The sequence below is a fragment of the Colius striatus genome, chromosome 1 (assembly GCF_028858725.1).
Source record: "Colius striatus isolate bColStr4 chromosome 1, bColStr4.1.hap1, whole genome shotgun sequence".
In the NCBI taxonomy this organism is placed as follows: Eukaryota; Metazoa; Chordata; class Aves; order Coliiformes; family Coliidae; genus Colius; species Colius striatus.
The window spans coordinates 205,940,750-205,956,580 of NC_084759.1; the positions used below are offsets into that span (position 1 = coordinate 205,940,750).

At 50.8% G+C, this 15,831-nt stretch overlaps 1 protein-coding gene across 1 annotated transcript in view; it reads left to right on the top strand.

Moving 5' to 3' along the window:
• The window catches only part of LOC133629629 (collagen alpha-1(VII) chain-like), a 122,411-nt gene that overhangs the window by 66,853 nt on the left and 39,727 nt on the right, over positions 1–15,831 (top strand). The window contains 14 exon segments of the mRNA XM_062020329.1: positions 161–196; positions 985–1,119; positions 1,958–2,077; positions 2,774–2,893; positions 3,555–3,671; positions 11,573–11,653; positions 11,765–11,815; positions 12,711–12,746; positions 12,868–12,912; positions 13,462–13,506; positions 14,092–14,127; positions 14,427–14,462; positions 14,922–14,981; positions 15,610–15,735. Coding sequence (XP_061876313.1) covers positions 161–196; positions 985–1,119; positions 1,958–2,077; positions 2,774–2,893; positions 3,555–3,671; positions 11,573–11,653; positions 11,765–11,815; positions 12,711–12,746; positions 12,868–12,912; positions 13,462–13,506; positions 14,092–14,127; positions 14,427–14,462; positions 14,922–14,981; positions 15,610–15,735 — 1,044 coding nt within the window.

Genomic DNA, 15,831 nt, shown 5'->3' on the forward strand with positions numbered 1-15,831 from the left:
AAACTCTAGACCATATCAATGATGGAAACACTTCTCTCCCTGATGAGGGCTGGGGTGTCAGAGAGGACTCAGTGTGTGCCCCCATCAGCCACTTGCAGGACCAGCTTCTTGGGCTGGAGGAAAGGGGGAGAGAAGTTCTGAGCCATCTTTCCTCTTGCAGGATCTGGAGAGGCTTTTTGAAGCCAATGGTATCAAGGTAGGAAATGCTTTGACTTTCCTTCTGACAAGGTGATTGTATTTAAGCTTTCCCATCCCTGGTGGTGCTGTGTCCTCTCTCAAGCCCAGCACTAGCACTCACAAAGAGAAAGGGCTGTTCCATGTCCTTTCACAGCTTGCTATACTCCTTGGACAGTTTGTTCTGCTGCCATCTTCTGGGGTGGATGGTGGGTTTGAGGTCCATGTGACATTGAGAGCTGGCAAATAGCTGCTCAGAGCATGGTGCTGCCACCTGGGCTGGCTTCTGCAAAAGTGAGCAGGAGGAGAGTGGGTCATCACTGTGCAATACAGCAGTGCTGGGCTGGTGGCCTCTCTCTGCACTCTCAAGGTTGCCACCAAGCTCAGGAAGAGTGATGAGGCTCAGCTTTTAGTACCTACCAGGCAGGTACTTAGAGTTGTGCTTGTTACCTTCAGCTCCTTTCTGTAAGCTCTGGGGGAGGTGAGGGACTGACTGGTCCAATGTAAAGGGTTTGTGTAGCATGAGGACAGTCACAATGTAAGCACCACTACTCAGCTCCCAGGTGCCCAAACTGTAGACACCTGTGTTTAAATGGGGGTTGGACCAGATGATCTCTAAAGGTCCCTTCCAACCCCTCCCATTCTATGATCCTAAATAAGCCCTTGGCTGTCAGGGCCCAGCTCTTCACCATGTGCCCCTACTGGAAATGCATCAATTGTTGTTTTGGAGTGGCTGCATTTACCCTGTCCTGTTGTCAAGAGTAGGAGGTGGCCCTGGGCTGCTGCCTTACTGGTGTCCCCTGGTTGCAGCTGGCACTGCTGAAGGATCTCTCCAATGCACTGCTGCAGGATGGGCTGGATGGGCTGGTGCAGCAACTGGGTGGCTCCAGGACAAGCAAGACCTCCAGGAGAAAGCAGACAGCTCTGCATGCCACCAAGCATGGGGTGAGTATTGTCATTCTCAGGGGACAGGCACACCTCAAGGGGGAAATAAATCACTGAGGGCTTCAGGGTCACCTCTGCCATCGAGCACGTTGTGGTGACTTGCAGTAACAGTTAAACTGGAAGAGGGTCCAACAAGCACCTTGGATCTTCAGGTTAAAAGCATGGGACTCATGCAAATAACTCACCTTTCAATAAAGGAATTGGTCAACCTTTGTTGATGGAGGCAACTAGAAGCCCTTTGAGGGCTGGAGGTTGTTGGGCTGGTGAGTGTGTGAGGGGCTTGAGCTGAAAGCATGAGAAGTGATCACAAGGGTGGCCTCCAAAGCAAGAGATGACAGGAGGATGGAGCAGAAGTGTCCAGTGCCAGGACAAGGGGCTACAGACAAAAGCTGGGACACAGGGAGCAAGTCCTTTGGTGCTGAGGGGAGGGAGCCCTGGCCCAGGCTGCCCAGGGAGGGTGTGGAGGCTCCTTCTCAGGAGGTTTCCAAGCCCAGCTGGACACGTTCCTGTGCCCCTGAGCCAGGGGAAGCTGCTGGAGCAGGGGCTGGGGCTGCAGCAGCTCTGCAGGACCCTCCCCACACTCACCAACCTGGGCTGCTATGAAGAGAGACCTCAAGGAGGTAGGATTAACTTAGAAGGAAAGGTTGGAGGTGGCTGTCAGGGAATTGCTGACTGTTCTCTCCACCCTGGTTTGGAAAGGCCACGAGGTGGGACACAGTGCTGGAGGGATAAAGCAGTGAGCAGAAGTAACCCAGCAGGATCCAGCTCATCACATGTTTGGATCCTGGGAGCTCAGGTTTGTCATCCTCACACCAACCCACTTGTTTTGATGTTGCAGGGTTCACTGGTGTATGATACTTCTGATGATGCCCTGGCCAGCACAGAGGTGACAGAAGAAGCCCAGAGCCTGGAGGTAGAAGCTCATTTTAGGGTGCCAGTGTCTGAAGGACCTCCTAAGGTTAAAATTAACATCAGAGCAGATGAGCTGCAGTTCTGTAGCTGTGTGCTCCTGTCCATCTGCTCTGCTGCAACAATAACATGAAGAGATTGCACAGCAAATGTGTCCCAGCTGGGAGCTCCCAGTCTCTGCTCCAGTGATGCCTCCCACTGATCCTCATCCTCCTTTCCTTTCCACCCAACCACAACTGCTTCTTGTCTTCAGAGCAAAAACACCAGCACAGGTTGGGCTGCTTTCAAGTCCTCATTTGCTTGAGTAACCAGGCTAATTGCTAATCTATCCACCTGCATCCTTTGCAAATGCAAGTAACAGCTTCTGTTTATGGGAATTAGGAACTTAAGGGAAAATTGTTTGAGTGTGTGAGTGAGGGAGCCCTGGCCCAGGCTGCCCAGGGAGGGTGTGGAGGCTCCTTCCTTGGAGGGCTTCAACCTGGACACGTTCCTGTGTGACCTGATCTAGGTGGGAGCTGCTTCTACAGGGGGGTTGCACTGGATGAGCTCTAAAGGTCCCTTCCAACCCCACCATGCTGTGATTCTATGAAACAGAGCCCTGCTAAAGCATTATACAGTGGATGATGGCTTGACTTACCAAATTACAACCCCCAAAAAACCCCAAACAGCCCAAAGCCCATCTCATCCTAAAAACAAACCCACTGAAAGTTAACCAAAGTCACTATGATTCCTTTGGTGTCCATAGGGCTCATCTGCTGGTGGTTTCCAACCTGAGTACCTGTCCCTTGGAAACTCTGCTGAGAAAACATCTGAAGGAAGAAGGAAGGAGACAGATTCCAGAGGGACCAACGCTCCTCTCAGCACTGTATGTATATGTTCTGTGACTTTCAATCACTTTTCCATTTGTGCTGATTTAGTAGATGCAAAGGAGTTGCATTTCTCAGGGCTTAACTGCACAAATTTAGTCTGGAGAAGAGGAGGCTGAGGGAAGACCTGACAGGGGGATGGAGTGAGGAGGGGGCCAGTCTCTTCTCCCAAGTGATAAGTGATAGGACAAGAGGAAATAGGCTCAAGTTGCCCCAGGGAAGGTTTAGATTGGAGCTTGGGAAGAACTTTTTCCCTGAGAAGGTTATTAGGCATTGTCCCAGGCTGCCCAGGGAGATACTGGAGTGCCCATCTCTGAATGGGCTTAAAAGACACGCTGCTGAGGGCCATGGTTGAGCAGTGGGCTTGGCAGCATGACATTAGTGGTTGGACTTGATGATCTGAAAGGTCTTTTCCAACCAAACAAGTTGGACTGGATGATGTCTAAAGGTCCCTTCCAACCCCTACCATCCTTTGGTTCTATGGCACTGCTGCAGTCTGTGAGCTTTGTCCTTTGTCACTGCAGTGAAGAGCTAAGTTGGAGCAAGGAAAAGGATCTCTGCATGAATCAGTGTCAGAGCTTGAAAAGGGGTCTTGCTTTCTATCTTCTGCTCTGGGGATTAGTGAGACACTGTTGTTGCTTACCCAAGCCCTCTCTGCAGAGTTTGGCTGTGCCTCCACCACACCCAGAAGATGATGTACAAGGAAACCAGTTCATGGAGCCTCTCGAGTCCATGGAGGAGAGAGTGGAAGGAGAAGCACAGCAGAACACCAGCTATGTATGTATTCCCTGTATTCTGGGCAGTAGACCAGTGTGGAGATAAGTGATAAACTGGAAGGAACTGGGATCATATGGACATCTCTCACCCAGTGCTCTGAGTCCTGGGGCAGCTCCCTGCTCAGTGAGCACCTCACACATGGCAGCTGGGCAGGAGGCTGATGGCCAACCTTGTCCTTTGCACACAGGAAAGTGCCTCAGAGCCCTTGGCAGATGATTTGTTGCTTAATTGCCCACTTTTTTTAGGGGGAAGGGGCAAGGAAGGAAAATCTCTTTCTAATCTGAAAGCATCCATCCTATTACCCAGACTTAGCTGACTGAACAGCTGATGATTCTTGACACGTTTTCAAACCAGACCCCAGGGACAGTGCAGGTCCCAGACACTGCATTTAAGATATGCCCCCTGGTAAGTTATTTCCTTTTCCTTCTTGCTTCCCACAGATATCTCAGAACAGTCCACAGACCCTCAGGTTTCCCTGCACAGTGTTAAGTCTGCCAGCTCCTCCTGAGCCCAGGTCTGCAGTGTAGAGTTTGACTCCATTAAAGAAGAGGATTGTAAGGTCTAAGCAGGAATTTGGCAACTTGCTACTTTGCTCCTCTTGCAGAAAAGGGCAAATTATAATGTAATGGGGGGGCATCTGAGCCAAGGTGACTGGCCTAAAGGAAACATGATGTGGGGTGGCTCACTTTACCTCTTCATTCAAGGTCTGCAAGATGTTTGCCTCTTAAAAAGTGGTTGTGCTTTATTGCTGCACCTCAGCTGAGGAACAGTAGCAAAGAGAGAGGTTTCTTCCCTAGCCAGGAGCTAGAGCTGCCTTATAAGTGCCTGTACACATATCACAGAAGCTCAAGGGCTGGAAAGGACCTTGAAAGCTCATCCAGTGCAACCCCCCTGCCAGAGCAGCACCACCTAGAGCAGGGCACACAGGAACTCATCCAGCTGGGGTTGGGATGGCTCCAGAGAAGGAGACTCCACAGCCCATCTGGGCAGCCCCTGCCAGGGCTCCCTCACCTCAACAGGGAAGAAACTCTTCCTTGTGTTTCTTTGGAATCCCTTCTGTTCCAGTTTATACCCATTGCCCCTTGTTCTATCATTGGCCATCACTGAGGACATGGTATATCTTTTTCAGCAAAGTTGGAAGGTGCATCCAGGCTGGTGGCAGCAGTTATCACAGCTCAGCTGATGGGCAACACATGGTGGTGTTGCTGTAGGGTGGTTATCTGAGCCCTAATAGTCCATTCACCCTTTTTTCCTGCCTTCTTAGGGATGCATTTCCTTTGAGAGCCCAAACCATGCTCCAGTTACATCCCAAACTCAACACCCTCCAGTTTGAACACCATTATGTGTGGACCTGCTTCTGCAGGGGGTTGGACTGGATGATCTCTAAAGGTCCCTTCCAATCTCCACCATTCTATGATTCTATAAGTGCAGAATCCCTACCTCAACATCACACCTTGAGCAACACCAGCCTCAGTGTTGGAGATCCAATGCTGTTTTAATACACTTTTGCATACTGATGTACTCCTGTGTGATGGAGAGAATGCTCTTTATTCTGAAAATCATAGAATCACAGAATGGGGGGGTTGGAAGGGACCTTTAGAGCTCATCCAGTGCAACCCCCTGCAGAAGCAGCTCCCACCTAGATCAGGTCACACAGGAACGTGTCCAGGTGGGGCTTGAAGCCCTCCAAGGAAGGAGCCTCCACACCCTCCCTGGGCAGCCTGGGCCAGGGCTCCCTCACTCCAACACTGACACAGTTTGTCCTTGTGTTTCAATGGAACTGTTTGTGTTCCAGCTTCACCCCATCACCCCTTGTCCTGTTGCTGGATACCATTGAAAAAAAGTGCTGCCCCAACCTCCTGACACCCACCAGTGAGATATTTGTCACTATTCATGAGCTCCCCCCTCAGTCTCCTCTTCTCCAGACTAAACAGCCCCAGGTCCCACAGCCTTTCCTCAGCAGGAAGATGCTCCAGTCCCCTGAGCATCTTGGTGGCCCTGCACTGGCCTCTCTCCAGCAGTTCCCTGTCCCTCTGGAGCTGAGGAGCCCAGAACTGGCCACAGGACTCCAGATGAGGCCTCAGCAGGGCAGAGCAGAGGGGCAGCACAACCTCCCTTGACCTGCTGCCCACACTCTGCTTGCTGCCCCCAGGCTGCCATTGGCTTCTTGCCCACGAGGGCACGTTGCTGGCTCATGGTCAGTTTATTATCCACCAGCACTCCCAGGTGTGTCTCTGCAGAGCTGCTCTCCAGCAGGTCAATCCCCAGCCTGTGCTGGTGCAGGGGGTTGTTCCTTCCCAGCTGCAGGACTCTGCCCTTGTCCTTGTTGAACCTCAGCAGGTTCCTCTGTGCCCAACTCTCAGCCTGTGCAGCTCTGGCTGAATGGCAGCACAGCCTCTGGGGAATCAGCCCCTGCTCCCAGTTTGGTGCCATCAGGGCACTTGCTGAGGGTCCCTCTGTCCCCTCACGCAGGTGGTTGATGAAGATGCTGAACCAGACTGGCCCCAGAACCCATCCCTGTGCAACTCCACTGCCCACAGGCTCCAACTCCATTCTGTGCCATTGATCCCCCCTCTGGGCTCTGTCATTCAGCCCCTTCTCCATCCACCTCACTGTCCACTCATCCAAGCCACACTGCCTGAGCTTTCTGATGGGGATGTTGTGGGAGACAGTGTCAATAGCCTTGCTGAAGTCAAGGTAGATGCCATCCACTGCTCTCCCTCCTATGAGTTATGCACTCATAGGAAAATACTCAGAGACTGGATACAAAGCAAGCTGAGGAAAGCCCCTTGCATGTTTGCTTGCAGCTGCAGGCACAGTTACTTCAAGGAACAGCATTGGGAAGGATATTTCTAGGCATAGCAATGAGAGGGTAGGTCAAAGCTGGAGGAACTCTCATCCTGATTTAGGGAACCTGCTGAACACTTCTGCTCCCATGGCTTTGGCTGTCACCCAGCTGACTCTGCAAATTACCACCAGACTGAATGATGCAGCTGGAACAAACAATGATGCAGCAGCCACGAGAGGGCTCCCAGCACAAACACACACACCCAACACGTGTGTGCCCCTGTGAGCTGCAGCTCTGGAGGCAGGTGCCTGTGCCATCAGTAACCACCAGCTTTGTTTCTCCTCCTGGATGCAATATTGAGGGCTACCAAGATGCTGAGGGGACTGGAACATGTTTCTCATGAGGAAAAGCTGCAGGGGCTGGGTCTGTTTAGGCTGGAAAAGGGAGACTGAGGAGGTACCTCATCAGCTTTATAGGTACCTAAAAGGTGGATGGCATGAGGATGGGGAGACACTTTTTGCTGTAGTGACAGGACAAGGGGTGATGGACATCAGCTGGAACACAAAACAGTTCCACTTTGGAACTTTTTTCCAAAGGAGAAACTTTCCAGGGCAGAAAGTCCTTTGGTGCTGAGGTGAGGGAGCCCTGGCCCAGGCTGCCCAGGGAGGGTGTGGAGGTTCTTTCCTTGGAGGGCTTCAAGCCCCACCTGGACACGTTCCTGTGTGACCTGATCTAGGTGGGAGCTGCTTCTGCAGGGGGTTGCACTGGATGAGCTCTGAAGGTCCCTTCCAACCCCCCCATTCTGTGATTCTCTGATTCTATGAAGCATAGGGGATAGAGCACAAATCCTTTCATCTCCTGTGGGACTGGTCTGCAGAACCTCAGCTGAGGTGAGAGCTTTTTGGTGTCCTGCTCTTAAAAGCAGGTTGAGCTCAGTCCCTGTGGACCTGCACTTGGACACCATGAAGTTGGGGAGATCCCTGAATCTGTGGCTTCATTTGAAACTGTGGATTTGAGCCATAATCTTTGTGGACAGATTTCTTATGACTTTCCATATGCTCCTGCTTGGAGTCATTTAGTAAATCAGACCCACCATAGACACAGCATCTTCCTCAATGAACTGGGAGCAATGAACTGTTCAGTGTCTGGGAGCCAAACACATCCATTTGCCCAGACACCATGACCATGGCACTGGGAAGGAAAAGGGACCATCTGGTCATGCCAAAGGACCAAAAGCAGTCTCTGTGTCCTCTTTGGGGTGCTGCTTTGTTTAGAAAAGCCCCGTGGGAAGTGCAGAGCAGAGCCACAAAGCTGATTTGTAGGTGTTTTGCAGGCTCATTTATCAGAGGAGACTTCAGATCAGACATCTTTTAGCCATGAGCTGACTTGGTTTCTGCATCTAAGACTTTTCATGGGGAGGAAACACCCAGTGTTAAAGGGCTCTTTAATCTTGCACTGAAAAGCAGGAGGAGAGCTGGAGGGAAGAAACTGAAGACTTATAATTCAAATGGGGAATTAGAGCTCGAGCTGATTAACCCTGGGAGCAGGCTGGAGGGAGATGGGTCAAAGCAGCACTTCCCCATCTCTCACTGCCTGAGTTATCAGGAGCAGAGCACAGGGGGCTGTGGTGAGGGGAAAGGTTGTATTAGGAGTTTACAGAAGTGATCCTTTGCCCCATTTAGGCTGATGTTCAAGACTAGTGCTTGCAATATCTGACAGCAATGCTGCATCTAGGTGATGGGTAATAATTACTGGTGCAATCCTGGAAGCCAGACACTTGTTCTTCCCAATCCCAGAGCAGAGGACTTCCCATCAAATGGGGTTTGTTTGAAAGATGGGCAGCCAGCACTACCCTTCCTGCTCTCATGTATGATGATCCTCATTTTGGTAGGGACATGTGTAAAACAGCTGCCACAGGTTTTTTGGGAGGCACTTCAAACCTCCCCAGCACGATGGGATCTGCACACCAAGGTTGTTTTCCTTGGTTGCATTGGGTGTAAAGTTGCATTTATCCTCAGGAGGAGGAATAAGTGTGGTCCAAAGGCAGGGAAGCAGCAGCAGCCCCTCTCTCCCTACTGCTCCTCCATCCTCTCAACTCAACTGAGCTCAGCAAAGGGTGATGCAAAGGGGGCACAATGGAGGCAGTTGTTTTCCTGTCAGAAGCAGCTCTCATCACAAATTTTACCTGTTAAAAGGTTCACAGGGCCCTAAAGAGTAGCAGCCTGTAATAGCCCAAGAGCTTCATCTCAGAGGTGCAATTTCTGGCTGGCAGGAGTTAATGGGGGAAGAAAATTAACGGATATCAAGAGGCAGGATGAGCCCAGGTACACTTGTGTGAGAAGCAGTGACCAGTTCCTTTTTTCCATGGCTCAGCCACTTCTTTGCTGTTACAGGATCATACCAGCTAATCCTTTCCTGCTCCAGCTTCCAGCCCCTCTGCAGTCAAGCTTACTAATCCTGAGAGTCAATTCAGATAAATGCCTCACGCTTGTCTCTACGTGGATAAATCTGTAGTCACTTCATTTTCCTACCTCATATCTTTCCTGTGTCTTGTTCTTTGCAGGAATATGTTTTTTACTCCCCCCTTCTATTGCCATTTCTCTCTTTCCTGCCCTAGTTTCATCTGTTCCTCCTTTCCTCCCTTCTCTCTTTGCCTGTCTCACGTTGCCACCTGCCATCACTAAATCACTCCTGTAGAAAGCAGCAGCATCTCTACTTTTCTTGGAGGTGCCTTATTGATGGCATCTCAGAGCAGGAAGCTGCTAAAATTGCAGAGGAATTGCAGAATGAAGGAGAGTTATTACCCCCTGCAATTTCCCACCACCCCAGCAAATGGCAGCTTTATGAGATCTCATGTGTACGAGTCGCCTTCGAAACCTCATCAAGGTCTTGGCAACCCCATGGGCTATTCCTACATCAGTGAATGGAGCATGAGCTAGTGCTAAAGAGCATTTTACAGCCAGTGAGCACACAGATGAGCTGTGAGGCAGGGCAGGAGGGATGGGAACATCCATGTGGCCTCATCTGATGGGGCCAACTGACCTGGGATTTGTTTCTCTAGCTTGTCCCAGAAAAACCAGCCTAGCTGGACAATCTGTGCCAGTGCATCACTGGCTCGTCTTTATTCCTCCTCCTGTCATCTTCCCCATCTTCCAGTAAAGCATTTTGGGTTTGATTGGACCAAAATCATTTCTTTTCCTTTCCCTTACGTATTTTAGTGAGTCAGAACCTTCCTGGCTTCATTAACCATTCAGTGAAATTACCATCTGGCTAGTTAAAACCCAGCAAAAGAGAACTATCATCCCTACAAAGCTGACAGCATCATGTCCTGGGGTGAACCAACCACCATTTCTTGGAAGTCCTTCAGTTAGGATTTACTTTCCTTGAGCCATCTAAAAGTCTCACCACATACTTCTGGGTGAAATGAATTGAGATGAATCCAACCCTTTGCTTCTGCAACAACAAAAGAGATGTGGGAATAGTACTAAATAACCACACCACGTGTGATTTTGCCCTCTCCTTCACGTGGCCCTGGTAGGTCTCAGTGTTGAGACTTGAGTGCAAGGAGGTGCCCAGCTGTCTTTCATCATAAAGAAGGTCACTGCTGGGGTTTTTTTTGCTTCCATATCAACTTAATCACTGCAGGTACACTGCAGTGCTTCCCCCTGTGTGCTTCAGGGTATAATTGCTGGACACTGAGATATCCAGCAGCTAGGAATATTGCAACTTTTACAACAGTGAGTAGATCATTTACCGTTGCTAATACAGAAAAGAGCAAACAATTTATAAGCCAGGCCAGTAACTATTTGTACAAGCTTTACTCTGTGTGCTTTAAATATATGTTGGCCAAAATCATGAGCACTGCAAACATTCACCAAGTGGGAGGTTAACAGGCAGATATTAATAGGTATTAATGATTGTCTTATTCCAATCAGAGACACTGGGTACATTACATGCAGGTGTGTTACCTGGGCATGGCAGGAGGCAGCTGTAGTCCAAAGGCACAGGGTTTTACGTGGCTGCTTATTTCTTTGAAAAGGCAGTAAATTAATCACAATGGGCTAAATAATGTATGTATTGTTATATTAAAATATAGGGGCAGCGTGTCCAGGGGGGCAAGAAGGGCAGAGGCAGCCTGGCTGGGCTCGGCAGTGGGGTGGCAGCAGGCCCAGGGCTGAGGGGAGCCAGCAGCACTCTCTGACACTCCCTGACTCCTGCAGGGAGCTGGGGGTCGGGCTCTGCTCCCCAGCCATGAGCAACAGCCCAAGAGGTTGTTGTGTTGAGGATGTTGAGCCCTGAGAGAAGGAGGCTGAGGAGCAACTCCCTGACAGGAGCTTGTGGCAAGAAGCGGCGGCCATCTTTGCTCCCTAATGACAAGCGACAGCCCAAGAGGAAAGGGGCTGGAGCTGCCCCAGGGGAGGTTGAGGCTGGAGCTGAGGCAGAACTGTTTCCCTCAGAGGGGTGTGAGCCCTGTGCCAGGCTGCCCAGGGAGCTGGGGGAGTGCCCAGCCCTGGAGGGAGCCCAAAGCCCTGGGGTGAGGTGCTGAGGGCTGTGGGTCAGTGCTGGCTGTGGCAGGGTGAGGTCAATGATTGGACTCCAGGAGCTCCAAGGGCTCCAAGGAGTTGGTGCCAGGGGCTGAACAGGAGGCAGCAGCGTGCCCAGGGGGGCAAGAAGGCCAGTGGCAGCCTGGCTGGGCTCAGCAGTGGGGTGGCAGCAGGCCCAGGGCTGAGGGGAGCCAGCAGCACTCTCTGACACTCCCTGACTCCTGCAGGGAGCTGGGGGAAAGGCTCTGCTCCCCAGCCATGAGCAACAGCCCCAGAGGAAAGGGGCTGGAGCTGCCCCAGGGGAGGTTGAGGCTGGAGCTGAGGCAGAACTGTTTCCCTCAGAGGGGTGTGAGCCCCTGTGCCAGGCTGCCCAGGGAGCTGGGGGAGTGCCCAGCCCTGGAGGGATCCCACAGCCCTGGGGTGAGGTGCTGAGGGCTGTGGGTCAGTGGTGGCTGTGGCAGGTTGAGGGGAGGGCTGGGACTCGATGACCTTAAAGCTCTTTCCCAACCAAAATGATTCTATGATTCACAAATTAGGTACTGAAGAGGATGTTGCTTCCCTTCCCACAGGAACATGTGAATTCAGGGGATGGCTCTGCCCTCCCAAGGCATGTTAGAGACAGGAGATCTGCTGAGCACGAGCCACACACAGTAAAGACCCCATTCCACCATGGCAGCTTCTGGCTGGCTTATGTGCAAGAGCAGAGCCATCAGTGTGATCCAGGAGGAAGCAGTGACTCCTCATCATTGGCTTCATCACAGGTTCATCCCCCTGGTGCCCCAGGAGCTCGAAAATCCTCATCTGGATCTGCGGTGAGTGAAGACCCTGTGCAGAGGCAAGGAGAACCCCAACTGCCCATCCATGCAAAGTCACAATGGATATAGAGGCAGGGTGAAAAGTGATAAATATTGACAAATAAAGCAAGAAACAGCTGCTACAGGTGCCATCTTTCTTGGCAGAGCAGATTGTTCTCCTTGCATCTGGCAAGGGAAACGTGATGCTGGGCAAACACAAGCAGGGAAAATCAAACTTCATGAAACATCATAAGCTGGTTCATAGGGAAAGCAGCATAGCTGAAAGGTGGTTTGTGCCCTGGGAGTTTAGAAGATGTTTGTATGTGTGTTTAAATGTGGAAGTATATGTGTGTGTTCGTAATCAGACATCTCTGGCCCAGCTGCACAACTACATCATTGACTTTAACACAATGTGCTGGAAACAGAAAGTGCAAAGAGATGATTTTTGCAGAATTTAAGAGAGAAAGACCTATTGCCAGCAGTTAAGGACAAAAACACTCTGAACAACATCTTTCCCCTAAGTTTGAAGGGATTTCTCCTAAGTAATGAGCAACAGGACAAGAGGAACCAGCCTCATGATGCCCCAGGGGAGGTTGAGGCTGGAGCTGAGGCAGAACTGTTTCCCTCAGAGGGGTGTCAGCCCTGTGCCAGGCTGCCCAGGGAGCTGGGGGAGTGCCCAGCCCTGGAGGGATCCCAAAGCCCTGGGGCTGAGGTGCTGAGGGCTGTGGGTCAGTGCTGGCTGTGGCAGGGTGAGGGGAAGGCTTGGATTCAATGAGCTTAAAGGTGTTTTTCAACCAAACAATTCTATGATTTTATGATTCTATGACCTTGCTTCTCAGAGTTGTCTTTTCCATGGCTTAAGAATGAAAAGTTTCACCAGCTGCTCTCACTCTTCTTTCTTTTTGGATTCAAGGCATACCCAGGCCCCCATCAGCCCAGGAGAGTTAAGGTACAGCATTCATATTGTGCTCCTCTTACTGCAGCTGTTGCTCCATGAGAATGCAGCTGGTCCTCCCTCCATCCCACTGCATCCCAGCCACAACCTCTGTGTGCTTTTCCTTTCCTTACAGAAGGAGGAAATTGGCCCAGTAGAACCACCCTCCCTTGGCCAAAAGGTTAGTGCTTTTGTTTCACCTTTTAATGCAGATAGCAAACATCAAGATAGTGACCCACCATCCAGAGCAATCTTTGGAGGCTGAAGAATTAGAGGTGAGCAGGTTGAGGAGGTCATAACCTGCAGTGTTGGCCATTGGGAATGAACAGAGATTCCAAGCTGGAAGCTTTCACAGCTGGTCCACACACACTTTTCCATGTTTTGGGAATCCTCAATAGTTTTATCCTCTCTGGGTCTCTGTCTCCCTCCAGCTTCTGTCATCCTTTAACATCCACAGTACCCTGGGCCAGGTAAACCCTCAACTTGCCACTCATACCTGGCCCTTACTCTGCCATTTGTGTTTTCTCTCTCTGCACTACACAGGGTAAAAGAGATGGGGTCAGGGACATCACCAGCCTGGTCTGGGAGTGCAAGGGGTAGAAATGGGGGATTCCTCTACAGATGGTTCCCAAAAGCTGGTGCAGGAACAAAGGCAGCACCCACCTGGTCCAAAGAGAGGGGGAAATTCCTTGTAGGAAAGCAATTGAAAGGATTGTCTGTTGCTTTCCAGGGAGAAATGGGAGCTCCAGGACTCCGTGGAGACAAGGGAGAAAAGGTAACAAGAGCACTTTGCTGGCCTGAGCCTCTGAGACCAGGAGTAAGCTCACTGTGCTAGGTCTGGAAAAGGGAGAGGGAGCTGGGGATGTGCTGATGGAGAGGACATCCAGAGCCTATGGGAGAATGTGCTGGTGGAAATTGGGATTGCCAAGGTCCCACCTTTATCCCTGAACCTGGCTGTGTGTCTCTGGTCTCTCCCAGTGCTGCCAACACACATCTGCCAGCAGCAAATGCCAACATTCAGGGTGGTTTCCTGATGTTCATTTTCTGCTGAATCAGTGAACTAAACCAGGTGACAGACAAGCAAAATTCGACCCAGGCATGGTAGAAGGGCCACAAAAAGCCCACTATGTCATGAAGACTTTGAGTAGCAAAGGCTTATAGGGCCCAAATGGCAGATCCAGAGTGCTGGAACCCAGATATTCAGGAGAAAGGCAGGCAAGGCAGAGCTATTAAAAGGTACAGCCCCATGGGGAAAGGATACTTTGAATGAGTTGTCCTTTAAACACCAGCATGTGTTCACAAGGGCAAGGGAAGGAAAGGAGCAAAGGTGATTGGAAAGTGAATGGCTTTTGTCTTGCAGGGGCAGCCTGGAGAGATGGGGGAACCTGGAGAAAAGGTGAGCTGTGGAGTCAGTATCAGCAGCTTGAGCAAGACACAAGAGGCCCAAATCCAGCACTGGAGGTTGTCATAGGAAAGTCAAAATCTTGTGGGTCAACCCAGTACTTTCCTTCCTGGAAGCAGCATGGCTGTGTCAGGGCATTTGGCTCTTCCCTGGTCATGAAACCACTGCCCATCTCCTCTGCTGGAGGTCAGAGGGGCAGTTGCTATGAGAACAAATGGAAGCCTTTGCTCTTGCTCTGGAAATGATGCTTCACATGATCTCTTGCACTGACTTGATATGTCTCTATTTCACAGGGCACCAGAGGAGACAGAGGTGAAAATGGCCAAAAGGTAAAGACCAACGTTGGTACTACAGTCAGGGGTGTCTCTTCTTGCATTATGACTTTGCCTGCTGCTCTCTTTCCTCTTTTCCCATACTTAAGCTCCCCATCTCAGGGGGAGATGTTCAGGTAGGCTCCTGAGATGTGGGCTCAGTGTGGTCAATCCCTCTCTGAGGACTCAAGATGTCAGAAGATGAGAGTCTCACCCAGAGTCCTCTGATCCCAACTCCAGTAACTCTCCTGCAACTCAGCTCCTTCTTTTCTAAAGCTGTCTAAATGCTCTCAGCAGCTTTGTCTCTCCAGGTCACATGTGATGATGGTCAGTGAAGGCTCTGTAGAGACTCTCAATGTAGGGTCAGCACTGAGGGATGTCAGCTGAGTGTCCAAGGAGCAGCATGAAGCTCTCACTTTGATGGGCCAACAGTGGAAGAAGTGATCTTGACTTTTCCTGACCATCTTCTCTTCACAGGGAGAACCAGGAATTGGCTTCAGGGGGCCTGTTGGTCAAGCTGGGCCACCTGGATTTAAGGTAAGACTTTCTTCTCTTCTACATAGGTTCTCATTTGATGTTTTCTGGGTCTGTCTTTCTGTAGCTTGCTTACCACCACTGGGTATGGCTCACAGAACTGCCTGCAGCTATGAAGACAAAGCCAGTCCCAGTCTAGGAAGGCAGGAACACCAAGACATAGGTCTGGGAGAGAGAAAATGCTCTGTGTCTTCCAAAGAGCCATTTCAAAGCAACTGAGGTCCAGAAAGCCACAGAATGGGTTGGAAGGAACCTTTAAAGATCATCCAGCCCAACCCTCCTTCAATGAGCAGGGACATCCCCACCTGGATCAAACTGGGCAATATGGCTCTGAAAATAAGTCCCCAGAACTGTGGTCTCTGGGATCCCTTGGGATACTGCAGGTCTGCAGGGTTTATGTTCACTGGGGAGATCTGAAGGTCTCCAGGTAAGTGCTTCCTACTCAACAAACCTTGGTACAGCCCTTTCTGCAGCCCTACAACTTCTCTTATGGACCAGGACTGGAGGGGCTGTCCCCAGTTCTGTGTACTGGTCATGTGAATTCAATGAGACACCCAAAGCTTTCTCCAGGATCTTTTAGAAGAGCAGTTAATCCCACCTAAGATCCAAATTCCTTGTGAATTTTCAATAGGGTGAGCCAGGGGCTCCAGGACCTCCAGGAGCTCAGGGCATCCAGGGCATTCGTGGCAACGCTGGCACCCCTGGCTCACAGGGAGACAGAGGGGCTCCAGGTCTGCCTGGGGTGTCAGGACAGAAGGTAAGTGGTGTGAGGGGACAGTATGTGTTGTGTTAGCCACCTCAAGGTGAGAACAACAATGGCTCAACTGCGGTCAGCAGGTCAAGGAGGTTCTCC